Source organism: Phoca vitulina, unplaced genomic scaffold (genome assembly GCF_004348235.1).
Source record: "Phoca vitulina isolate PV1807 unplaced genomic scaffold, GSC_HSeal_1.0 scaffold17, whole genome shotgun sequence".
Taxonomy (NCBI): Eukaryota; Metazoa; Chordata; class Mammalia; order Carnivora; family Phocidae; genus Phoca; species Phoca vitulina.
The window spans coordinates 931,771-957,555 of NW_022589720.1; the positions used below are offsets into that span (position 1 = coordinate 931,771).

A 25,785-nucleotide genomic window follows, 5' to 3' on the forward strand; every position below is an offset into this window, starting at 1 on the left:
TGCTCTTCCAGGCTGAATTAGAATCAAGCAGAAAGAACCCTTGACTCAGTGTCTCAGTCCGCTTTCACTGCAGTAATAAAAATAAGAAAGAATGGGAGGCTTATGAACAAAATAAATTTGTCACTGTTCTGGAGGCTGGAAATTCAGGATCAAGGTGCTCAGTGGATTGACAGTCTGGTGAGGCCTCCTTCCAGGTTCACAGAGATCTTGTCTGTGTCCTCACCTGGTGCAAGTGGGAGGGAGTTGTCTGGGGTCTCCGATCCCATTCCTGAGGGCTCCACCCTCCTGACCTAACCACTCCCAAAGGCCCCACCTCCAGTACCATTGCATTGAGGGGTAGGATTTCAACCTATGAATTTTAGGGGAGACACAACTCAGTCCCTAGAGCTCAGGAAAGTGACAGGGATTTCAGAAGATGGTGACATACACCTTGAATCTGTAACTCAGGGGCTGTGTCTCCCCACACTAGCTCCATAACTCAGGTTTTAAGAAAAAGGGGCAATCCAGTGATAAAGCTTTGATCAACAAAGCCAAGGAAATAAATGGCCACCAAAGGAAGATTTTCTTTTAAATAAGGGAACCCAAGGTACAACTGATGAGTTCAGATCTATATATTAAACACACACACATTTATTTCTCTCAGTTCTGGAGGCTGGAAGTCTGAGATCTGGGTGCTGTTGTGGTTTGGGTCTGGTGAGCCTCTCCTGGCTTGTCTTTGCGTGGTGGGGGAGGGGGGCTGGGTGGAGGGGGGATAATTGGGGGTGGGGACGTAGAGAAAGCACGCTTGCCGGTCTCTGTTCTTAAGGGCACTAATCCTATCATGGGGGCCCCACCCACATGACTTCTTCTAAACCGAATCACCTTCCCAAACCTCACCTTCTAATACATGCCACTTCGGGTTAAGGCTTCCACCAGGAATTTTGGAGGAATGCATTCAATGTATGTAATAGCTCCAGACTGAAGTGTTTGTGTTATTCAAACTGAGCTGTAGTGTTCTAGGATTTCATTTCCTTTCTTGGAATTTTTTTGTTGTCCCTTGAGTTAATTGTTGTCTATTTTTTCGTTGGTTAATTTTCCTTGTTCTTATCATTAATTCAACTCCAAACTGTCCAACAAATGTATAAATCTCCTTTAGATTTGTTAAAACATGGGAGGCAGTGGTGATTTAGAGTCTCCTGCCTCTACTCCCATAAGGACAGCTGGCTCTCCAGTCTCGCTGCCCAGCCTTTGTGCTGGCATTTCCTATGACCATGACTCTGGGAACTCTTGCAAACGCTCTCCTGCACTGCACCCTGGTTTCTAGGATCCCATGTGTGCTGCATTATACTTTATCCTCTCGGCCTCACCACCCCCTGCTTCTCAGATCTCCTCTGCACCACAAAGGAGAAACTAGGAAGTCTATCTCCTAGAATCCCTGCCCCATACAGTACTAGGTTAGAATCTGCCAATAAGAGACAATCATACCTGATTAGGTAGTTGGGAGAGAAGAGGAAGCCATTATTTCACTATTCCCAGAGGCATGTTGTCAGCTCTGATGGGAGACGTGAAATTCTTAGCAGCCTCCCAGAGAGCTTTTCAGAACCACCTGCTTTGCCTGAGGCAGTTGCTGGTCAAGGCTCAGCTCCAACTTCAGCTGCTGATCTCTTAACTGGAGTAACTCAACTCAAATCCTGGTCTATGCAGCTATTGGTGCAGTGAATGCCTCCCCACCCCAATGATTATTGGGAAAGACCATAAGACCAGTTTCCCTTCACATGGCGGGGACAGCAGCACGCCTCCCCCATCTTATCTCAGCACTATGTCAACTCTCCAGCTCACTGTCATGTCTAGTCCAGAGACATTTATTGTCTGCCAGTCCACAGCATATGACATTGGTCTCCTACACCACTGATGTCATGCTGAATCAACCTGGTGAGCAAGAAATAAACAATACCAAGATGCCTTGGTAAGACACATGCTTGCTAGAGATTGGGAAAAATATAAATATACATATAAATGTAAGTATATATACATATATATGTATATATATATATTCCAAAGCTTGCCATCTTGGTGAAGTTTCTATGGGTCCATAGAGATTTGAGACTGGGTCAAGATACACATCCAAAGTGAAAGATAGCTTGCTGCATCTGGCTATCCTACTCTTGAGGAAGAATCACCATACCTGGTGAGTGTCTTTGGGTTTTGGAGCTTCTAATTGGGAATGCTTCTAAGACCCATTTACTGAGTTATCCATAATGTGTTCAGTTTTTGCCCAGAGCAAGACAGGTTCTACAACAGTCTGGATTATTCTCAAACTTTAGCATGCATCTAAATCACCTAAGTAAACTCTATTGTGCATTAAACACAGATCTCACAGATCTGAATCTCAGAGATTCAGATACAGTAGGTCTAAGGTGGAACCTGAGAACTGTCATTTCTAAGGAGTTCCCAGGTGGTGCTAATGCTGCTGGTTCAGGGACCCCATCCTGAGAAATACGGATCTAGCAGAATCAATGGGGTGTGAAAGATCTCTGGAAGATAGGGATGCTGTGTGTAGCCTCTGGCATGCCTCTGCAGGTGACCCATAGTGCAGAGACTTAGAGTTTTAGAGAATAGCAAAATATTCTTCTGAAAATACTTATTCTCCTTTTGAATAAGTATGCTCCTGAGCCATAGTAGAAACTCATGGAACTCCAAGTTAACCACATAACCTGAGCAGCCCATCATAAACTAACCCACAAACCCATAAAGTTTGGTATTGACAGCAACTTGCCATCATGAAATGGAAGCAGTCTATACAAAATCAGGCCCGAGGAGGTGCTGAAGACACACTAGGCTGCATGAACAAGTGTCCACTCTTGTTGCACAATTACCACCTCTTAACCCCTACCTCTAGCTTCATGGCTGCCTGAGGAAGCATATGGATCCCATATGTTGTGCACTATATACTGACCCCACCAGGAGGTAGCAGGCTGCAGCATTACAGGGGCACTCAGAAGGCATGAGTAGGAGAAATGTTCTCAGTGGGTAGATAATCAAGCAGTGCATCAGGCTGTTATTCTGCCAAGAGGGAGAGAGAGAGGTCTTAACTGACAGGCATTGGCTAATGGTTTGGCTATATAGTAAGAGACTTCAAAGAAAATTAAGAAATTGGTGACAAAATCTTAATTGGCAGACTGCATAATTATGCAGAAAATCTTAAGGAATCCTCAAAACAACTACTAGAATTAATAAGTGACTTTAGCAAGGTCATAGGATATAACAAAGTCAATTATATTTCTGTATACCAGCAGCAATCAATTGTAAAATACATTTAAAATAATTTCATTTACACTACCACCTAAAACAAAATGCTTATGCATAAAATATGTGCAAGACAGTTGTGTTGAAAACTAGAATACATTGCTGAGAAACTACAAAGGCCTAAATTAGTGGAGAGGTATACCATGTTCATGGTTGAAAGGCTCACTATTAAGATGTTATTTCTTCTCAAATTGATAGCAGATTCAACTCAATCCTCACCAGAATTCTAACTTGCTTTTTTCAAATTTATTTTTTATTTTTTGAGAGAGAGCATGCAGGAGCGTGCATGCACCAGTGGGAGGGGCAGAAGGAGAGGGAGAGAGAATCTTAAGCAGGCTCCATCTCCAGCATGGAACCTGATGTGGGGCTCCATCTCACAACCTTGACCTGAGCTGAAATCAAGAGTTGGATGCTTAACTGATTGAGCCACCCAGGTGCCCCAATGTGTCCTCTTTTTAAAAACAAATTTGTTGAGCTATAAATGACATACAACAAACATATTTCAAGTGTAGAGTTTGATAAGTTATTTGTGTGGCTGTGGAAACATGAACACAATCAGGATGATGAATGTGTTCATCCTTCTCAAACTGCCCCCTGCCCCCCACCCCATCCCCAGGCAACTACTGATGTGCTAGCTATAGATTAGTTTATTTTTCCTAGAATCTTATATACATGTAACTATATAGTAAGTACTATTTTTTTTAATCTGTTCTCTTCCACTCTGCATATTTGAGATGACTCTGTGTCATGGTGTGAATCAATAGTTAATTCCTTTTATGGCTGAGCAGTATGCCACTGTATACTTAGAACATTGTCCATTTATCCTTCACCTGTTGATGGACATTTGGCTATTCCAAATACAACTACTACGAACACGTTTGTGCAAGTCTTTGTATTGACATATGCTTTCATTTCTCTTGGGTAAGTACTTAGTTGTGGAATGGCTGAGTCATCTGGTAGATTGTGTTTAACTGTTTTTAAAAACTGTCAGACTGTTTTGCAAAGTGGTTATACCATTTTACATTTCCGTGCATAAGAGTTTCAGTTGCTGCACATCCTTGCAACACTTAGTATGGTCAGTCTTCTTAATTTTAGCCATTCTGACAGGTGTGTAATAGTATTTCATGCCATTTCTCTAGTGACGGAGATGTTTCAGCAATCTCCCTGGGTGTGGTTGCCATCAAGGTTCTTGTCCGTGTCTGTTCAAATATTTTGCACATTAGATTGTTACATTATTCTTGAGTTTTGAGAGTTCTTGACATGCTTCAGATATGAATCCTTTATCAGATAGGTACTTTGCACATACTTTCCCCATCTTGGATTGTGTTTTCATTCTCTTTGTAGTCTTCCAAAGAACAAGTCATTAGATTTGATGAACCCTAAGTCATCATTTTTTTCTTTTCAGATCTTGCTCTTTAGTGCTGTATTTGAGAAATCTTTACCTAACCCAAGATCACAGTTTTCTACCAAGTTTTCCTTTAAAATGTTTAAAATTTCAGATTGTACATTTATGTATATGACCCATTTTAAATTAACATGGTCTGAGATATGGACCAAAGGTCATCATTTTACAGGTGAACATCCAGCTGTAAGACATCTTTTCTCCATTAACTTGCTTTTGCACCTTTGTTGAAAAATCAGTTGGCCTATGTATGTGTGGGTTTATTTCTGGGCTGTTTCTTTGATCTATTCCTCTGTTTTGATAGAGGTTCCACTCTTGCTATGGATGAATTTTATCCCCCCACAAAATGCCCTAACCCAAGGGCATTGGAGATGGGGTCTTTGGGAGGCAAAGCTAAAAGAGGTCATCAGGGTGGGGCTCTAATCCAAAGGGACTGTGGCGTCATAAGAAGGGAATGATCTCTCTCCCTGACTGCCATGTGAAGACATGGCCAGATAGCAGCCCTCTGCAAGCCAGGAGGAAAGCTCTCACCAGGGAATGAATTGCACAGCACCTTGGTCTTGGACGTTCCAGCCTCCAGAGCTGTGAGAAAATAAATTGCTGTGGTTTGACCCATGCAGTCTATGGTATTTTTGTTATGCTGGCTGAGCTGACTAGGACAGCACTATCTTGATTACTATTGTTTTGTAATGCATTCTTAAGTCAGGTAATGTAAGTCATATAACTTTGTTGTTTTTCCAAAGTTGTTTTGAGTATTCTAGGTTCTTTGCATTTTTATATGAATTTTAGAACCAACTTTCCAATTTCTATAAAAAGCCTGCTGGGATTGTTTTAGGTGGAGGCTGTCATTGATTTGTGACCTTTATTCTTTTCAAATTTAGGCATTCAGTGCTATAAATTCCCTTCTAAGTTCCACTTTAGTTGAATTTCCTGAAGTTTGATAAGTTTTTATTTACATTCAGTTCAAAATATTTCCTAATTTCCCTTTTGATTTCCTTTTTGAACCATTATTTATACATAATATCAATTAGTTTCCAAATATTTGAGGATTTTCTGTATGTATTTTATTCTTTTCTGGGTATATTTCTCGTATTGGTACCTAATTTACTTGCTTTCTTCATTGGAGAACACACTGGAATCCTTTTAAGTTTATTGGGGCTCATTTTATACTCCAGAATATGGTTGATCTTGGTGGCTGTTTCACATGCATTTGAAAAGAACGTGTATTTTGCTATCACTGGGTGATACGTCAACATCAAATAGGTCAAGTTAGTTGTACTGTTTTCAGGCCGTCTGTATCCTTACACACTTTGGTGCTCTTGTCCAATCATGATTGGGAGACAGGTGCTGAGCTCCCCAGGTGTGATTGTGTGGACCGGCCCATTTCTCCTGTGGCTCCACGTGTCTTTGCCACATTGATTGTGAAGCTCTGTGTTAGGTGCACTCACCCGTAGGACCATCCCATTCTCTCGGGGAACTGAATCCTAATAACCTCTGCTCTGAAATTGACTTTGATGTTAGAACCACCACTCCACTTCACCTTTTGAGTAGAGTCGGCATCCATCCTTTCCCCTTTAACCTATTATTTCAAGGATGTTTCTTGTAGGCATAATATGTTAGGTCTCACTTTTATACCCAGTCTGGCGGTTTCTGCTGTTACTGGGGTGGAGGGGGTGTTTAGATCATTTACATTTAATGTGAATGTTGATATGGTTGGGTTTAAATCTACCACTTGCTATTTGTTTTCTATTTTCCCAATGTGTTCTCTGTTCCCTATTTCCTCTTTTTCTGCCACCTTTTGGATTGAGTAGTTTTGTAAAATTCAATTTCCCCTCTTTGGTTGGATCATTAGCTACATCTTTGTTGTGTTACTTTAGTGGTTGCTTTGGTGCTTGTCGTATGCATCTTGCGCCTGACCCCGTCTGCCCTCAAGTGACTTGATGCCACCGGCCACATCCTGTGAGGACTTGTTTACCCCTCCTCCCATGGCGATGTTGTTGTCCATGTTTTGCCTCTCCATGCTGTGAACCCAAGAATATGGAATCAATTTTGCTTTAGACAATCAATCATCTTTTAAAAAGATTTAAATAATAGAAACATAAGTGTAATTCCCATTTCTGGTCCTCATTCTCTGTGTAGATCAGGTTTCAAAATGGTACCATTTTCCTTCTGCTTTAAGTATTTATTTTAATATTTCTCGTAGTTAGGGTCTGCCAGTGATGAATTCTTTCAGCTTTTGCAAATCTAAAAACATCTTTATTTCTGTTTTGAAGGATATTTTTGCTGAGTAAAGAATTCTGGGTTGGCAGTCTTCTGTTTCTTTCCTATTTTAAACATGTCGCTCCACTGTCTTTTAACAAAGTGTGTTGTTTCTAACGAGATATCTGCTCTTCTGCATGTCTTTGCTCCTTTGTATGAAATGTGTCTCTTTTTTTCCTTTGGCTGCTGACTTTCTCTTATCATTCATTTTTAGCATTTGATTATGATGTGTCTGGTATAGTTTCCATCATGGTTCCTGTGCTTAGAGCTCATTGAGCACATTGGATCCGTGGGTTTATGGCTTGTATCAAATTTAGGAAGTTATTTCTTTGAATATTTTTTCTTTGCCCTTTTCCTTTGGGGACCCCATCAGGCAATTTGAGGTCCCACTGCTAACTGATGCAAAGTTCAATTTTTTCTTTTTTCTCTATTTCATTTTGAATAGTTTGCACGGTTTTATCTTCAAGATCACTTGCCATGTCTTCTGCCATATCAAATCCACCCTTAATCCTAACCCATGCATTTGCATCTCAAACACTACAGTTTTCATCTCTAGAATTCAGATTCGTGTCTTTAAAAGATATTTTTCATTTCTCTACTGAACACGTTGCACGTTGGCTCCACAGTTTCTAAGCAGGTGATACAGTTGAGTCGTGAAACAAGCTGTCAACCCTGGTCTACAGATGACCTCACTCTAGTCACTGCCCAGGCTGGCTCTGCTGAACAGAGATCTTTCTGCTTTCTTGCATCTTGGTGATTTCTGATTGGATGCCAGGCATTGTGAATTTTACCCTGTTGAGTGCTGGATAACTTTGCATTCCTGAGAATATTCTGGAACTTTGTTTGGGGCTACAGGTAAGTAACTTGTAAACCATCTGGTCATTCTTCCAGGTCTTGCTTTCAAGCTTTGTTTGGTTGGGTCAGAGCAGTGTTTTGTCCAGGGCTAATATTCCTCATTGCTGAGGCAAAACCCATCGGTGTTTTCTACCTGATGGCTTGTTCCAGGAGGGAGGGTCAACCCAGTCTTGGTTTCTCCCTCCTGACTAGAAGCAAAATTGTGGACTCATTAACTTCCATTAAGTTTAAAAGAATTAATCTGAACCTAACCAGCTCTTGTTGTTAGGGAGGCCCTGCTTGTCAGGGAGGAGCTCCCGCTCTGCTCCTTGGTGGACGCTTGGTCCCTGGTGCAGTCCGGTGGGCTACAGAGCTCAGTTCTGCTCCTACAATGCGGGTAGAATTCATGTTGTGCGGCTTCATTTTGAGGAGGGCACATACTGCGTATGATTTAAATATTTGGAAGTTTATGGAGATGTACTCTCTAGCCGAGGGGGTAGTCTGTTTTGTCAGCTGCTTTGTGGGCCCTTGAAAGAGCAATTAAGTCAATTTGGTAAATGGGGTCGTTCAAATTTTCTACATAATTATGTTTCTTCTCCTGCTGGTTCTATTGATTACTGAGAAAACTGTGTTAACATCTCCACCTATATTTGTTGATTTATTTCTCCTTTTACTTCTGTCAGTGCTTGCTAAATATATTTTAAGCAGTGTCAGTAGGTACATATACACATACCTTTAGGACTCTCGTGTCTTCCCGCTGAACGGAGCCCTTTGTGGTCGTGCAGGGGAATCTCCTCGTCTCCACATTCACTTGGTGGTTGATGGACATCAGTCTCACCACGTTGACCTCTTTATGGTTATTTTTGCATGGTATGGATATATCCCATTTAAAAATTTTTTCAGTATGCCTTTAAATAGCATATAGTTTTCTGAAAAGAATTGGTCTACCAACTGATTTAGGCGTTTCTTAGTCTCTATTTGATGTAATTACTAGTATGGTTGGATTGAAATTTACCACGTGTTATTTGTTTTCTATCTGTATTGTCTGTCCTTTGTTCCTTTTTCTCAGTTTCCTGCCTAGTTTGGATAAATTATTATTTAAAAATATCCTATTTCCTTTCTCCCATTGGCTTCTTAGTTGTATGTTTTTGTTTTCTTTGGGGGGCTTACAATATACACTTACCATCGTCTATTTTCACATGCTCACGACCCTCACGCACAGCCAATTTCCACGTGCGCGCCATTCTCGTCTTTGTTCCGGGATAATGTTTCCTTTTTCTCTGGCTGCTTGTAAGATTGTCTCTTTATAAGTGGCTCTCAGAGTTTTGTTTTTTTTAATAATGTGCCTTGCTGTATTTTTCTTATCATTGTTTTGCTTGTGGCTTATTGAGTTTCTTGGATGTCTGGGTATAGATTTGGAAACATTCTGGCCATTATTTTGTCAAGTCATTTTTTTTTGCCCTGACTTACGTTTTCTGGGACTCAGTCACATGTGATAGAACACGGAGTATCTCTTTCGCTCAGTTCTCCTGGCTTGTGCCCTGCTGAGAACACACACCTCTGTTTCCTCATGCGTGTCTGGTCTCTGGACCCTGGTCCAGGGCATGACACATGGGCTGGGTGTCAGCCGCCTCTTCTCCCAGCCAGCTCAGCGGGGGCTTAACGTCACTGCACAGAGTGGGGCTGAAAGGGAGGTTGAGATGAAGCACGGGTCAGCATCGCAAGAGCACCGCAGGCTGAGGTGCTCACACTGGATTCCCCCTTGACAGAGCAGGTCCAGGATGTAGCCCCCGGGGTGGTGCCTTTCCCTGGGTGTCAGCATGGTGAGGCTGAATCCTCCCTCACTGAAGGGGGATGTGTCCTCGTTTTAATAAGCTTATTCCGGAAATGGGTTTGTCTTCTCTGCCCTCAGCAATTCTGCCAGCACTATCTGCAGACTTAATGAGGGGCTTCCTTCCCCACTGTCCATCGTGTCTGGCACTGCGAAGGGGTGTGCTTTACCAAGGACGCCTGCACTTGAGTCCGCTGCTCTGACCAAGCTCCCCCCACCCAGAAGCACCTGGCCTTGCAGGACGGAGGAAGGACCCGGTGATGCTGCGGCCCGGGGACGGCACCTGTAACGTGGGGCGTGTTCCTAAGGGGTGGTGCCCATGACGGGCAGGCTGTGCTTTGGGCTGTGGACCAATACGTGGGAGGTTTCATGCACAGCACACGTCTGTGACATGGGCAGGGATGGCTCTTCTGACACCCAGTAGTTACTGGGGGCGGCTGGTGCTTTGTCTTGAAAACGTTCCTCGGCTTTCTGTTCCTCCCTCCTCCGCAGGACAGATCTCTGTTGAGTTCAGCTGCCGTGTGGTTCAGTCTCCCAGTGAACCGGGAGGGAGCAGGGCTGATGGTTTTATTTCCGTGGAGATCCAGCACCTCGCACGCGGTGGTCACTGCCCCCTCCCTGTGCCGCTCGCCCAGCAGAGTCCCAGGAGAAGACTGTGCTCTCGGAGCGGCGAGTGGCCCGCCCTCGAAGAGGTGAGGAGCAGGTCTGCCTGCTGCCCCCGCACCTGAGCAGCTCGCCCCCCTCACCAGAGCCGGTCTTGGCAGCTTGGGGCTCTTTCACTTTAAGATCATGGTTCCTACGTGGGGACGCGACTGACCCCTTGCTCTGAAGCTCAGATGGTCAGCAGCACCGGGGGCCGCTCCTGCTGCTGACCGGCCAGGACGTGGAGAGCGTTAGGAAGCTGACGAATGCAGGAAACGGTGCTGGTCTCTCTTTGGAGCCCGGTGGTCCTCTGGGCACCTTCACCACTAAGGTCGTGGCTAATAAAGGCTCCACATTTGTTGGAATGAGAATCCTCCACTAGGTACAGAACCTTCACTTTCCAAGGGATTGGCTGCAGCCAAGGACACATGCAGCGGGGGTGGGGAAGGAAGTTGTAAGTGTGGGTCCCAACCCCATAAGCAGGTACAGGGCCAGGCCGGTGACAGCCACGGGGACGGCTTCCTGGCCTGCCGTGCGTGCATGCGCTGTGCACACACGAGAGAGCACACATCAGGCTGTCGACTGTTCACCCACCTTCCCCACCTCTTGCCTCCCCTGTATTTTGTGTAGGAATTTTAGCGGTGTGAATGGTTACCCTGTAACTCACTTCCCATGTTGGGAAACATTCAGAGGGGTGTGACTAGCAGCATTAACGCTGCCCAGGGATGGACGTGAAGATCGCGGGGTGGTACATTTTTGGGGAGAAGGTAAAAGCACCTGTTTGGAGCAGGGAGCGTTCCATCGCGTTAGGAGGAAGCACCCGCTGGATGTGAGTCCCGCGTGGTCAGGGGGGCGGGAACCCCCGAGAGGATGGCCGGTGCCGAGGGCTGGGGTCTGACTTGCTCCTACTGGTGGCTCCCGGGGCCCCGGTTGGACTAGCACAGGCGGGGAGGGCAGCAGGGCCCTGGTGGGGACGGCGGGGATGCCTGTTCTGCTTCGGTCTCTGATGGAATCTCCAGGAGCTTCCTCGTCCCGCGTGCACACGTCCCCTTCAAGCCTGTTCCCACCTGGGACGTGGGCGAGCCCAGCACGCACAAAAGTCGCCGGGGTCAGGCCACTCGCCCTCAGGACAGCCCGCTTCTCCACGTGCTACTGAGCAGGACCAGAAATAGTATTCGGTCCTTGGAGCGAGCGGCTACCTAACCGTTATTTCCTTTAGTTTTGGGGATTATAATACTTTGACCCAATTTTTCCTAATTCTAGGCCTTTTACTGCCTTGATGAGAGAAATGAATGCAAGATCCTGTCTTGTTTTGGCTTTACGAAGTGTGTTTAAGGTGTATGTGTTCAATAGAGAAATTCTAGAATCAACCCAGCATGCAGGCAAACAGCCATACAATCTGAGTGCCTTAAAACGTTGGCCACCGCCCCACGGTGCCGAACTGCTCCAGACCTTCCCTCTGAGATCAAGAAAGGTTTTTCTACAGAATTTCAATTACTGTGTTTTCCACACATGCTGGGCGAGTTGCTGAGAAACCCCATCTTGATTGGTTCTCTGTCACGGCCTAAGAGATGTCTGCTGTTGTCTTTCTTTTCTTTCTGATTTTATTTATTTTCTCTCTTTAAGCAGGCTCCACCCCCAGCATGGAGCCCAGCGTGGGGCTTGAGCTCACGACCCTGAGATTGAGACCTGAGCTGAGATCAAGTCAAGGCGCTTACCGGACTGAGCCCCCCAGCGCCCCTGCTGTTATCTTTCTAATAAAAAGCCACACATAACAAAATACATCCTCAGGTGGGTAAGACTATGTTTTATTCATTCCACTGAAAATCCAAAGCTGTTTCACGGCGCCCACCCCGGGCCCCGAGTCCTCGTGGGGCCCCTTCCGTCCCCACCTCACACAAAAGGGATTTCCCTCCCAAACTATATACATTCACAGTTGGGAACACCACCGACCCTAGGTCGCTGTGCAGAAGAGGATCAGGAGGAGTAAACATCCATTCCAAGTCTGTTTATCAGGGGTTTTCCTGAAAATGCCCAGCGGCACTTCATTCAAAAGCCCTTCATCCACAGACGCCGAGGCCGGGAGCCGCGAGCCGGACCCTCCCCACAGAATATCTTAGTTTATTTACCTCCTTCATTGGTCACTTGTATGTTTTCTCTCCTAATGAATTTCGATGCATTCTGCAGCTAGAAGCTGATCACCGTGCGCTCCCAAAGCCGCATCTGGGCTCCGTGCGTGCGGGCCGTGCTCGCGGGGGGCGGACACAGCTGTAGGAACGGAGGCCGGGGCCTTGCCCTCGCTCCGGGAGGCTGCTGGAAGCGCACACCGGGCACGCCTCGGGAAGTCTGTAAACATTTTTTCTGGCGGCCCTGGCGGTCGCTTTCTATGGAGATGCCCAAATACAAAATCCAATTCATTTAGAAATTCAGAAGAATTTTCTTCCCCAAGCAAACGAGAGGCTTTGCTTCAGACCCAACTAGAGGCTGTGCTCCTTGTGCTTGAAGAGCAGACCTCTAATTGTGTCGGAAGGATGCGGTGCCTCGGGCCGAGCTCCGGGCCTGGGGGGGCAACACCAGGGCGTCCCCTCCTGTGTGTGGGGGCTCTGCCCCTCACCTGACTCGGGCGGCGGCCCCAACGCCTTCCCTGAGGCCCGGCGGGTGCCGGCCTCGAGCTCGGCGGCGCGGGGAGGCGGCGGGCAGGCCCCGGTGGGCAGCGGCAGAGCGCAGGGCGCCAGCCTCCCGCCAGGACCTGCCCGTCACCGGGCGCCGGCCTCCGGGAGGCTCAGCACACCAGCCAGGGCCACCCGCCGCGACCCCCTGCCAACTCACCCACCTCCCCGCCGCGCAACGCTTCGGCTGGATTTGCGTGGCTCTGAAGTCCATTACCTTACGTTAAACAGAAATACCAAGCTGGTAACGTTTATAAAAAAGACGGGGATTTGAAAAGGATTAAAGAAGCAGAAAAGGCGTCTGGGCCGGGTGCGTGTGGTGGACCCAGGCGGAGGAATGTACCTGGTAGAGAGGCCAGAAAGAGATTGAAGTCAAAGCCCCATACAGCCTCGGATTCTATCAAAAAAGGGCCTATAAATAGATTTCCTCTGACCCTCAAAGGAAAAATGAAGTAGAAAACAATTTTTCTTTTTTTTTTAAAAAATGTTGAATGCTTCCTGAAGTATCTAAATGAAGTTTATAAAATACTCATGAGTTCCCACAAATATAGAAATGTTTAAAAGACAGGGCTCTGCCATGCTGTGACCCCCACACAGGCTGGCAGAGAATTTGTGCTGGAATCGAAACGCACGTGACACGTCTTGGTCTCCCGCGTGTCGCGTGTGCATGTGGAGGCCCGTCCACGTGCGCAAGCCACCGAGCACGGACTCCAACGGGGACGCGAGGAAAGACTGCGGGAAGTGAGCCGGGACAGTCCCCCCCGGGGGCCCACACAGCCCCGCGGCCGGCGAAGCCCCACCCTCACGCGGGCTCTCCACAAAGGAACAGGGTCAGAAGGACCCGGGTGTCGCAGAACCCGGCCCGAGGCCGGTACATGCACAGAACACGCGGGAGAGCGAGGCCGAGCCGCGTCACCGCGAACAGGCTCACGGCCAGGTGGAGGCGGGTGGTGACAGGGCCGCAGAGAGGCCTCATCTCTCCAGAACCTTCTGTCCTAGTCCAGTTTCTTACGGAAAGGTTTCCTTCCAATGTCCGAGTTTTCAGGGCTGAAGTCCGCACAGAAGCCGTTGGGGGTTGGGGCGAGGGGTGTCTGTGCACTGCTGTCCGAATGGGTCTGTTTGGGGTACAGGTACTCCTCTGCGAAGTTGGGGAACATTTCTGCGAACCTGCAGAAGTCAGCTGGAAAGACAGAGGCACCTGGGTTGGCAGGGGGCAGACGTCTGGAATCCGGGGGCTCCCGTCCCTGGGCCTGCAGGGGCCACCTTGACCTCATAGCCTTCAGGTAGGGCTGGAATCCATGCCCTCAGAGGAGAGGGGGAGCGGGAGGGAGGGGGAGGGGAGTGGGGAGGGAGAGAGGGGAGGGGGGAGGAAGGGGCAGAGGGTTGGAGGAGATGGGGAGGAGGGCAGGGGGAAGGGGAGGCAGAAGGGAGGGGAATGGGGAGGAGGGGAGGAGGAGAGGAAGGAGGGCAGGGGAGCAGAGGGGAAGGGAAGAGGGGCGGGGGAAGGGGGAGGGGGACAGGAGGGACCCTCTCCTTTTCTCTGCTGCACATGACACAGCAGGCTGTTCTGTCCTTTCAGCTATTCCTGTTTGGGGGAAATCTACAGAAAACATGATTTTGAATTCAGTGGTGTATTCTGGGTATTCTGCGAGGGAGATGCTGTTCATCAGGGGATCTGGTTTGGGGACAGGACGAAGCGTCCACGTGAGGACCTTATCTCTGCAAGGCAGGTCTTGTCGAGGGACACGCCACGATCTGGGGAGACCAGGCATGCGTGCACGGGAGGCCGGCCACCGTCCGAGCTGGTCGCGGGGCCCGAGCGGCTCAGCCTGTGCCTCTCCCGACAGCCCTGGGGCCCGGTCCTGGGGTGCAGAGTGCCCTCCAGGAGCTTGGTGACACTCACAGGCCTGGGTGTGGGAGACGACAGACCTCAGGGAAACCGCCCGTGCTCCCCTGGGGGACACAGAACGACTCACTGGGGCATGTCTGCAGCTGGTCAGTGCTCACTGTGAGCGAGCCCAGCACCACCACTACCCAAACGCACCAGGGCGCACGGTCTTTGTGCAGGTGGACACACACACACACACACACACACACACACACACACACACTAAATCAACATACACACTCGTGTCTGACATTTGGATGCAATTTTAAAAACACGTCCAAACAAGACATGAACAATGACCTTTTCTGAGCAAATGTCTACTCTTTTTTAGCGAGAATACATTCATTACCAAATGTGCACACTGGCGGGCCCGCCGAGGGGGGCTGCCTTCCAGGGATCCTACTGCCCCAGACCCCTTCACCTCAGCCTGCAAGTGGGTTTTTCAGGTCTGAGTCCCTGAGGATCGTAGCTGTCCCAATTTGTGTGGCTAAAACTGATGAGCCACCCCCCCAGCCCACGAGGACATGCCCACCGCGGTCAGTCCCGATGGGGCAGGCTCCCTACTTCCACAGGGGACCCGGATCATGGACCCCCGTGGGCTGCCTCAGCACACAGAGTCTGCAGCCCCCAGGGACGGCGTGCATCTGGGGCTCCAAGCTTGGGCGTCGGATCTGGCTCTATTCGTCCCCTGCACAGATCGGACTCAAAATCCCCTAACCCGTTCCTGCCGGGCTTGAGGAAGAATCTTCCTTCTGGGAATTTTGTGTTGCACAAGACAACACGGTGCCCTGGTGAGCACGCATGGGCTTCGCTTGCACTGTGTCCCTGAGCCCCGCCTCCTGAGCACACCCCCCGTACAATGGGGCCCTCCTCCCCCTGCTCCCAGGCCACTCACCAAATGTGATCCGCCCTGTCCCCTCCTGGTCGATGGCCCGGAAAAGGTTGGTCACGCTGAGCTCTGCCACCCCTAAGGCAGTCTTGAGGATGCTGGACAGGGCGTCCTCATCGATGTCTCCGTCCTGTGACCCGTACATCTGCAGGCAGAGGCCGGCGTCACCCCATGACCCCCCAGCTGTGCAGGCCGTTTCTCCTGCTCACGGGGTTCCCAGCTCTCGAGCAGGCCCTGACCCCACTGCTTCGGAACAGCCGGAACTCCGCTCACAAACGGACCCCCACGTGGTCCTGAGCTCTGAGCACACGGCCCGCCCGCCCACTAGAGGGGCCTCCAGGCAGCAGCGTGTGTCCCTGGGTCAGGGATGGAGCCGGCACCCTGGGCTTGCTGGCATAGGTGGGGGCTCACGGGCCTCTGCTCAGTAACACGCACGAGCCACCGCCGGGCCTGACCTTCAGGAGGTGGCCGACCCACGGACCCTCCTCCCAACAGCTTCTGCTCTGGTTCTGGCAAGTGACCGACAGAAAGGCACCGAAGGGCTGGGGCGTGCCGTGAGCCACGGTGTGCGTCCCCTGCAGGGCGAGGATGTCCGCCCCGCCAGGCAGGCCCAGCAAGGCGGCCTCGGGGGGTGCGCCTGCCCCGGATCCACCTCCTTCCGCAGCCGGCAAGCCTGCCCCGCAGGCAGGAGCCTCGGCAGGGCTGCCTGGAAAACGGTCTGCTCCGTGTTCCGAGACACAAGCCAAGCACGGCCACTGTTCCCAGAGCAGACTACAAGCGGACAGCAGAGAAGGTGCCGGGTTGGGGTCCATCACAATGGGGTGTGCTGAAGGCAGGAGCGCAGAGGGGCCACGAGCCAGGTGCAGGCCTCGGGCCCTCAGAGCTAGCCTGCTCAGGCTGGAGGAGGCAGGTCAGGCCTTCCTAGACAGGGCCCACCAAATATCAGTCAGCCGGTTAATTCTCCTGGTGTGATCCACGTAAGGCACCGTGCACCGAGGGGGTTTCCCAGTGATGCTCTGGGGAGGGGCTGCTGGGGTCATAAACAAGGAAGGGGCATTCTCTAAGCAGTGAGAGACAAGCATCCAGCTGGCTCATACCTCAGGTTCTCATGAATCTGGTTAACGTGAGTTGCACCTGCAAGAAGTACCCATTCTGAGACCCTGACAAAATGTGTTTCTAGGTGAGTAAAGCCAGCCCAGCTCTGTCCTAGCTGACGGTGTCCTGGTGAAGCCAGCCAGGTGAATCCGCAGGTGAGCGGGGACCCCATTATGGGTGTCTCCCAGACTGAGAATCCCTGCAGCAGGGGTGAATGGCTCGGCTCTGGACAGGGAGCTCCTTCGCACCCTAAGTCAATGGGCTGATGAAGAGGTCGAGCTGGGAGAGCTGAGAGGTGTGGGGCTGCACAGGATGGATGTGTCACACCACTTGGCGTGGGGCACTCACCAGCCCTGTCCAGGCACGCTGGAACTCACGAAGACCCTCCTCCACGCCCTTCACGTGAGTGTGGATTACGAACTGCAGGCGGAAATTGATTCGAGGAGGTTTGGGGGCATTTGTACAACAATGGCTGATAGAAGCTCCCGTGAAAATAGCAGTCAGGCAGAGAGTACGTCTGCCCGTGTGATAAGGAGCTGTGAAAATGGAGGCGCGGCCTGCCGTGACCCCGTGTCTCACTGTCCCTACAAATTAAACTCCCATAAACGCCACACTTGCCTTGAACGCGAGCTGGATGGTGTCCAGAGTCCGGGCCGGCCGGCAGACGACAGACAGGGCGACCACGTACTCCCGAGGGTCCATCCTGCCCTCTCCACTCTGGGAACGAGACACGCCCTCAGGGGACAGCTCAGACCCTCCCGCGGGTGGGGGGAGCTGGGTTTGAACACTCATTCCTGGACCTTCTCTGCCGCCACCAAAGGAGGATTTTGGAAGAACATTCATAACCACCTGGCTTTTGCAAGGTGGCCACACCACACACCCTTTTTAGGCCATTATGGTCGATTTTCAGAGTCCAGGAGACTGGCGCACGAAGCGTAAGGAAGTTCATGCCACCCGCTAAGGCTTTCCTTCGAGGAAAACCCCAGCGTGCGGCAAGGGGCGCACTCGTGTTCTGAGAACCCAGTCGCATTTGGCAGAGAGGTGAGCGTGTAGAATGAAGGCGGGTCCCGGGCGACGATGTGGTCAATGCCCAGGCCTGGCCCGCTGGACACTCACCGAGCTCCATGCAGCAGGTCCTCAGTGACCCTGGGGGTCACCACAGGACAGGCGCTGCTTCCAACAAACGGGCCACCGCAGTGAGTGGGACGAGCCAAGGGGTGGACCCAGGGCAGAGGCGGCTGCCGGAGCACTGTCTCCCACCCCCACGCCCGGGAGGGCCACCCATGTCCAGGGCTGCGCTGGCAGATGTGGACTCCTCGTCCAGACACGATGGGTTTCTTGGTTACGGGCGTGGCCGGCGGACGTGCGTGCGGCACCGCACGGGGACAGTCCTCACGCACTTGGCAGGAGGCCGATGGTGACCCCGTACACCCATCATCGGGAAAGAGGCCCACTACCTAGAAATTCTGGATTTCTGGAGGAGGGAACACTCTGATATTTTTAGGCTTTTTAGCCTAAAAAATTTAAAACCCCAAACTACAGGTTTATCGCAAATGTCAACTTAAATGTCAAACTTCTATGTGCATTTAAAAGCATGGGAGAAAATACCCAAGGGACGGGGGGCTGGTCGGGGCAAGGGGGGCCCGTTTTCCCTCTCTACTTCCCAAATCCCCAAACAATGCTTATTAGGAAACAATACACATCTGAAAGCTGGAGGTCTGGCCACGAAACCCCTCCCAGGGTGACGGCCCCACCTCATCAAACAGGGAGAACATGTCCTCCAGTGTGTCCGAGACAGGGACGCCCAGGTACTCCGCAAACTCAGGGAGACCCAACTTTCCTCCCCTCTGCATCTTGGCGCTTTTGGAGTATTTATCCAGATCTTTCTCAAGTGTTTCTGGTTTTAACCTACACACAAAAAGAGGAAAAGATATTTTTCATTAAAATTACAGAATGCCAAAAACAGGAGATTTACTGTAACGAGACTCAACAAAATATTGAAATTGCTTCTACAGTGAGCAGCAAGTTCATTTTCAACAAAATGTGTTCTAATAACTTGAAGGCACACCATGTATTCTGCCTCAGCGTCTACACGGGGGTGACGCCCTGTCCGCTCTGCGGACCCCCTCGGGCAGGTGGGTGTGACCGTCGGCTGGGACCGCTGTGCTGAGCACGGAGAGTTATGAGACTTCTACGCGGACTGACGTGGACACGTGGAAAGCTCCCACAAACCCTGAGCACAAGCACCTCTCTCGGCTTGAAGGCCCAGCTGGCCCTCAGCACCCACCGCGATCTCCGGCTTGGTCACCAACAACGGCAGGGGTGGGGGCCCCTGGGAGGGCCTGACACAAGTTTCTGGAAGCTTCCCGTCTTAGAAAAAGCATCTCGGCAGTGCTGTTCAGAACTCTCCCATTCCTGAGCGAACCCCACTAGCGTGGCCAGATAAACCACAGCGCGTGAGGGAGGGGTTTGAAAAGAAAAAGCGCCACACTCACCCCAGGCCCCTCACCAGCCTGGCAAATTCTAGAAGGCAGGTGTCCGCGGGGAGACGGAGCTGTCCTTCCGCCAGGGCCAGCTGGCAGTCCTCAAACGTGTAGTCGGTTACGGAGATGCCCAGGGCCCTGCAAAGAGGAGGGCATCTCGCTCAAGCGCCCCCAGAGCAGCAGAGCGAGGAGGACGGCTCAAGGTGACCACGGGAGAGGGAGCTGCATCAAAGTAACGCAGGCCCCACTTCCCAGGCCCCTGCCCAGTGGCTCCTGACCCCGTCCACGCCACAGTGGCACCCGTCCCACGTCCCACCGAGACCCCGTGCGTCTGAGGCAGGCCGTGGCTTGTGCGTGAGGACATGCACTTGGGGTCGGCGATCCCTCCCTCTGGGGCTCATGAAGCTTATCTGCAAGTCATGCTTTTGCAGGGGTATCCGCGTGCTAATTTTGTGGCTCCCATAAACCTTGTTTTAGTTAAACAGGAAGAAATTGCTACGAATACAGGTGGTGTCCAGGGCGGCCGTGCAGGCCACGGAAAGAACAACTTCCCGAGAACGTGGGAGGCCCACGCAGAGCCGCAGCTGGAGGTCGGCGGCTTCGCTCCGGAAAGCCCCGGGGAGTTGGCGGCACTGGGGTGAGGAAAGAACTCCAGGAAGCAGGAGGAAGTGTCCAGAACGAAGCCAACGTTTAAGACTGGACTAAAGCACAGGCATCTGTGAAGATGTCTGCCAGGCCGGTGAACCGTTCTCGAGCCCGTAGGGGCTCGTTAGGCGGTCGTGAGTAGTGCTCTGTCCCTTCGGCTGCTGGGGACGCAGCAAGGCCGTCTCCCGCCATTCCAGCAGAGAAAGCCCCAGCAGATGGCAGAAGCCCTCGCCGCAGCCTGTGCTCCGTGAGATAAAGCCGGGAAGGCCTCGTGGGAGGGACGCCCTGAAAACTTCCCCTGGGTCTGGACACGTGGAGGAGGACAGGCTTCGTCCCCCCAAGCTGTCCACAGACAGGAAAAACCATCTCTCCCATCCGCTCCCACGTGTCCCTCCCCAAGAAGGGGCATCTGGGCAGCGCCCGTGCAGGACAGAACCCGGGGGAAAGAGGGGGGAGGCGATGGGGGTCCAAGCAGGGGCGCTATGGCCCCGGGCGCTCGCCCCAGGGCGCTGCGGGACCAGAGTTCTCACGCTCGCCCACAGAAGCACCCTGCCACACAGATGTCTGTACTGGGAGCCACTGGGTGGCGAGCACTCTGAACGCTGACACGCACAGAAAGACAATGCTTCAAGTCCACATCTGACACTAAACATGAATGCTTAGCAGTGGACCCCAAAGTCCAATCACACAGAACCTGGGGCTCCCCCAAGCTTTGCGGTTAGCTGAGTATCACTGTGGTTTCCCCCTGCTAGGAAGCAACGTGCAGCCGGTGTCGAGGACACCACCCCACCGAGTGTCTAACTTGGAAGCTCAACTCATCTTGGGGGTGACCGGGGGTCGCCTTCATCGGGGCGGGCGGTGCCCCGAAGTCAGAGCTCAGCCATTCTAAAGACCTGCATCAGATCTCATGAAAAATGCCCTTCTTCTATTAAAGGAAACAATGGTAGAAAATGTGCCAAGTATTTAAAACTAAGCCCCCTCCCCCAATAACCGAATGGGCTTTTAATCATCTCCACAGTAGTTCCTCCCTGCCATGACGGTACCGTGCAATCGTGGCTAGGACACAGGGGCTTCGAAGTCTTTCTTCCACAGCTAGTACGACCCCGCTCGGCAGCCGGGGTACCGTCATGTGGGGACAGAAGCCGGGATTACCAGGAGCATCTCGGGTTACCCCACAAGGAGGCAGGAGGAGGCGCACTCGGGCTGCCCGCGATGCTCACGGGGCCTGGGCCGTTCTCGGTGGGTGCAAGGACCCACTTCCACGTTTCTGGGTTCTCCCATGGCTGCTGGGGCCGGGGGATGCCCAGTGGCTAATCTGCCCTTTTCCATTTGATGTTAAGATGCTTCTCTTCCGTTAACATAGAGAATTTACGATATATATATATTTCTAATATAATTAGCTAATTTATTTGAATGTGATCTAAAAAAATTTACACCTAACCTGTCAAACCTTTGATTCCATGGAGATTATTTCTTTATCAAGAGGTTGAACACCCTGACTTCCCCCAAATTGAGAGTCAAGTGCATCCTGACAGCCGACTGCTCTCCATGCGTCCTGGTGTGGGATTCCGAGAGTGAGCAGATGAATTCTGGCGAGTGGATGCCCGAGGAGGCTGGGGGCGCCCCACTGGACTCTGTCCCTAGCACCTACCTTCCTGAGGGGCGTGCGGACAATGTCTGAATACCCCGCAAAGTTTTAATTTACATATGTTGAGGTTATGATTTTGCTTAGTACAGTCTCACAAAATACATGAATGTGGGCGGTCTGATGGGCACACAGTGAGGGGATGGGGCTGACTTCACACCTCGGTCACACCAGCTCGGCCACAGTGCAGGGAAAACCCCTCCAGAGCCACACGAACCTCCCACGAGGGGGGGGGGCATGCCTGTGGAGCTGCTGAGCCCCCCCCCCCCACCCCGCACCACGGTGGCCAAACGCAGAGGCGGCCTCTGCTGCCCGGGAGCAGAAGAGAGGAGGAGAGAGAAGACGGAACAGGGCAGGTGAGGGTAGGAAGGGAGGAAGAAACGCAGGGCGCAGGCTGATGTCACCCCATCCAAGATAGCCGGGAACGGTGTGGAATCAGGAAGCAAGAAACTTCGAACGGCACGCTCACTTGTCGTGGAATTAGCGCACATTATCTTAGGAGATCAGCGTACAGTTCCCACACTGAATCTGGTAAGATGGAATAAGAGCACCAGCAAAGACCACACGAGCAGATGAAGAACGTGAAGAGATCGTCCCGCGGGCTGCCAGGCAGGGCTGGCACCCCCATCGCGTGCACAGACCCGGCGCCCTGGTGACCGGTTCCTACCACACAGGTGAAATTTATGAAGTTAAGTGACGATGACGCAGCTCCAGAAGCAGGACCCGGCAGAGACCGGGGGTGCAGAGCGGCCGAGCACAGCGCCTGCCCACACGCAGTCAGCACTTACTCATTCGCTCCTCAAAGACCTGTTTTCCGAATGCCACTATGTTTTGTGCCATGCTAAGGAGGAACCAGCCATGAACGGGCACCCTAATACCCCGAGGGTTCCCAGGGGACGAGGGTGTTCGGAGGACGCCGCGGACTCTGGCTCTGACACGGCAGGACGCGGGGCACTCACTCGGCCATGACGCGCCGCACGTTGCTGGCGTACAACGCGGGGTCCTTCTTCTCTTCCTCCGAAGGGCTGTACACGGGGAGGAACTGAGCACAAAGAGAGCTGCGTTACTTCCATGCGCATCACAAGCCCACCACAGTGCAGTCATGAGTCTAACACAATGAAGATCTGTCAGAGCAGCTTCCATCAGAACCACCTTCAATGTGGCCACGGTGTGCGCGCACATGCACACGCACACAAACGCACATGTACATGCGTGTGAACACAACCCACGATTCCTCAGGACCGCTCGCTCCCCTGAGACAGAAGCTCGTGCTTGCCAGGGCACTCCGTATTTCTGATTTCACACGGAAGCCTTCTCTTGGGGTGCACAAGAATTACATGTGTGCTCCTCTTTCTAAAAGTCTCCGCTTGTGTTGGGGAGAACACAACACATTGTTAAATAAGCCCCACACTCGGCTGCCAACTCCACTGTGCAGAAAGGCAAACATCACTGAGCCCTTTTTCTTTAATACGGACACACAACAATACGGGGACACCCCGAAGCCTTGTCAGTTCCCACCACGTGGTTTCAGGCATTCCCCCCACTGTATACCACACACCACGGAAATCGTGGCAGGTGCTCCCGTCAGCACTGCTACCTGTCAGCACAGAACGAGTGAAGACACTTAGAGGGGCTTCAGAAAGTCAGAGTTTCCTTTAAACTCTGAAAACTGTGGGGATGCCTGGTGGCTCAGTCGGTCAAGCATCTGCGTTCGGCTCAGGTCATGATCCCAGAGTCCTGGGATCAAGCCCCACATCAGGCTCCCTGCTCCGCGGGGAGCCTGCTTCTCCCTCTGCCGCTCCCCCTGTTTGTGCTCGCTCGCTCTCTCTCTCTGACAAATAATTAAATCTTAAAAAATAAAAACCAACTCTGAAAACTGGAACTGAGGCCTGAAATAGAGAAGTGCACACTGGAGGCGTCCTCCCCTGAGCCCCGCTGCACGGCTGCTTCCCCGCCAGCTGCAGATGAGCCACATGTAACATTCTACGTGGATGGCTGCCACCCTTGGACTCGGGCCAGGGACCTTTTGGCTCAGTGTGTTGTAATTAAGTGGCTTATGTTGTACTGAAGTGAAAAATCTGGAACCTGGCTGAAATCCATGTAAATTCAGTGCAACTCTGCAACTTTTATCAGAAGGTAGCAAACTGCCTCATTAAACCCTTTCCGTTGTGTTTGGGCTCCCTTTTCAGGGGCAGAGTAGCTGACTGATTCCCTTTTAAGAAAAGAGACTCTATTCCTCATCCACTTGGATAAAACGTACAGGCTACAGAAACGTGGCTATTGAATTGAGCCGAGAGAATGGGTATCATGACTTTGGGACATACAACGGGCTGAAAGCTGGAGGCAGGTTATGTGATCTGTCCACGGACTAGACAGAGAATGACAGGACGACAGATCTGCCATATGAACCCGGCAGCATCGGTATCATGTAAAAATGCCAAGACGTAATTCACCGCACATGTGCCAATTTTAAATGCCTTTAAGCTACGCTAACCATAATAAAAGGAGGGTTTAACTTCCGTGTTGATTTTTAAAGACCTATTTGATTCTTGCAAAATCATGCAAGAGACACAATGTGACTGATGAAAAACCATACCGAAGTACCTGTGAGGAGCAGAGAGAAGTGGAAAGGTTTCAAAGCAAGACAGATGACACACAATGTTGTATTTGTACGGACAGCAACGTGACATGTAGCACGTCGTGTCTGTGGAGATACCAACACTATCTCTAGAGATGCCCGCATCGCACTGTATCTGCAGACACCAGTAAAACCTCACGGCCACACAGATAACATCATGTTGTCTTCGTACAGACGCCGACAGAACACGGCATCCGCAAGGTAACACCGTGTAATACCGTGTGCACACAGATGCACGGGGACAACGTAACGGGATCGCTCCGCAGGGTGCCGGCGCCCACAGACGTCCCGTAACAGCGGATCTGCACGGACTCCGCCGTCACACGTCCCACAGCTGCGCGGACCCCGCCGTCACCCGTCCCACAGCTGCGCGGACCCCGCCGTCACGCCGTCCCACAGCTGCGCGGACCCCGCCGTCACGCGTCCCACAGCTGCGCGGACCCCGCCGTCACGCGTCCCACACTGCATCGGGCAGCTCACACAGCACTCTGGCTCTGCGTCCTTACAGACCCGCGCGTAACGCTGTTTAACGCTGCATCTGTACAAACCTCGATTTCCACTCGATTGTGGAACTGACACAGCGTGAGCCACAGGATTTTCAACCTTAAAAATGAACAAACAGATTTACAGCATTGGTTAAAAGATTCTCAATGTCTTTTAATTAAATTACTTCCAATTCTGGAGCACACTCCCCAGACGCCTGTCCCCTGCAGAGGGCACTGCTGGGCAGTTAATTTCCCAGGGGACGCTGTGCCTCCCTCAGCCCAGAGCCGAGCCTTACAACACTGTGATGAGGACGGGGCTCCTCTTACTAGTCAGGGTCCCTCACTGTCCCAACAAATGCACCCACTCCTGCAGCTCTCCTCTGCCCTGCAGGCCCCCGTTGCCCAAGTGTGTCTTCTGGCTCAGGAAACCTCCTCTACGTGACACTGTCCCAGACCTGGCTGTCCCCAGGCAATGCAGACTCAACAGGCCCTGAGTCATGCCACCCCCAAGGCCGGCCCCAGAGCTCCTGACCCCAACCGGCATCACCACCCTTTATTTGCAGAAGCTGGAAATGGGGAGCCATCTGGAGTCTCTTGTCCTTGGGCCATGGCTCCTCTCCGCAGTGGACAACTGTCCTCTTAACTCTCTCTTGTACATACCCGACTCCTGCCCTATCACTGCCAGGCCCACGCCTGGCTACCAAGGCCCAAAGGAGCCCTTCCCACCTTTCTCCCAGCGTCCCCCTGGCTTCTCACCCTCCACCCTCCACCCTCTGGCCTCAGCAGGGCTAGCAGCAGCACCCACATATGCTGCCCCTCGGGGCACCTCCCCTCCCCAGCATCCGTTCCAAATGCCGTGCCCAGGGGAGGGCTCTGCCTGGCCCCACCACCCACCCTTCTGCTGCACCAGGTCAAAGGCTTGCACCACGGAGGCCTGCGGTCCTAGAACCCGAGCCTCCCCCGTGCAGCTGTTTAAGAGGAGGACCGTCCCTGCAGTTCCCCTTTCTTTTCCAGGAGCTGCGGGGTGCGGTGCGGATGGGATGGTGGCTACTGAGCCGACAGGCACACGTGGGGACGAAAGAGCACTCACAGTCA

At 51.6% G+C, this 25,785-nt stretch overlaps 1 protein-coding gene across 2 annotated transcripts in view; it reads right to left on the bottom strand.

Moving 5' to 3' along the window:
- Positions 1–12,049: 12,049 nt before the first annotated feature.
- Positions 12,050–25,785, bottom strand: part of LPCAT1 (lysophosphatidylcholine acyltransferase 1) — a 46,087-nt gene continuing 32,351 nt past the window's right edge. For both annotated transcript variants that reach the window (XM_032415303.1, XM_032415304.1), the window contains exons 8-14: positions 24,754–24,808; positions 22,527–22,609; positions 19,290–19,415; positions 18,549–18,702; positions 17,413–17,511; positions 15,706–15,844; positions 12,050–14,102 (exon numbers count right to left, since the gene is read on the bottom strand). In XM_032415303.1, coding sequence (XP_032271194.1) covers positions 13,918–14,102; positions 15,706–15,844; positions 17,413–17,511; positions 18,549–18,702; positions 19,290–19,415; positions 22,527–22,609; positions 24,754–24,808 — 841 coding nt within the window. In that variant the 3' untranslated portion in view covers positions 12,050–13,917. The remainder of the gene's footprint in view (positions 14,103–15,705; positions 15,845–17,412; positions 17,512–18,548; positions 18,703–19,289; positions 19,416–22,526; positions 22,610–24,753; positions 24,809–25,785) is intronic.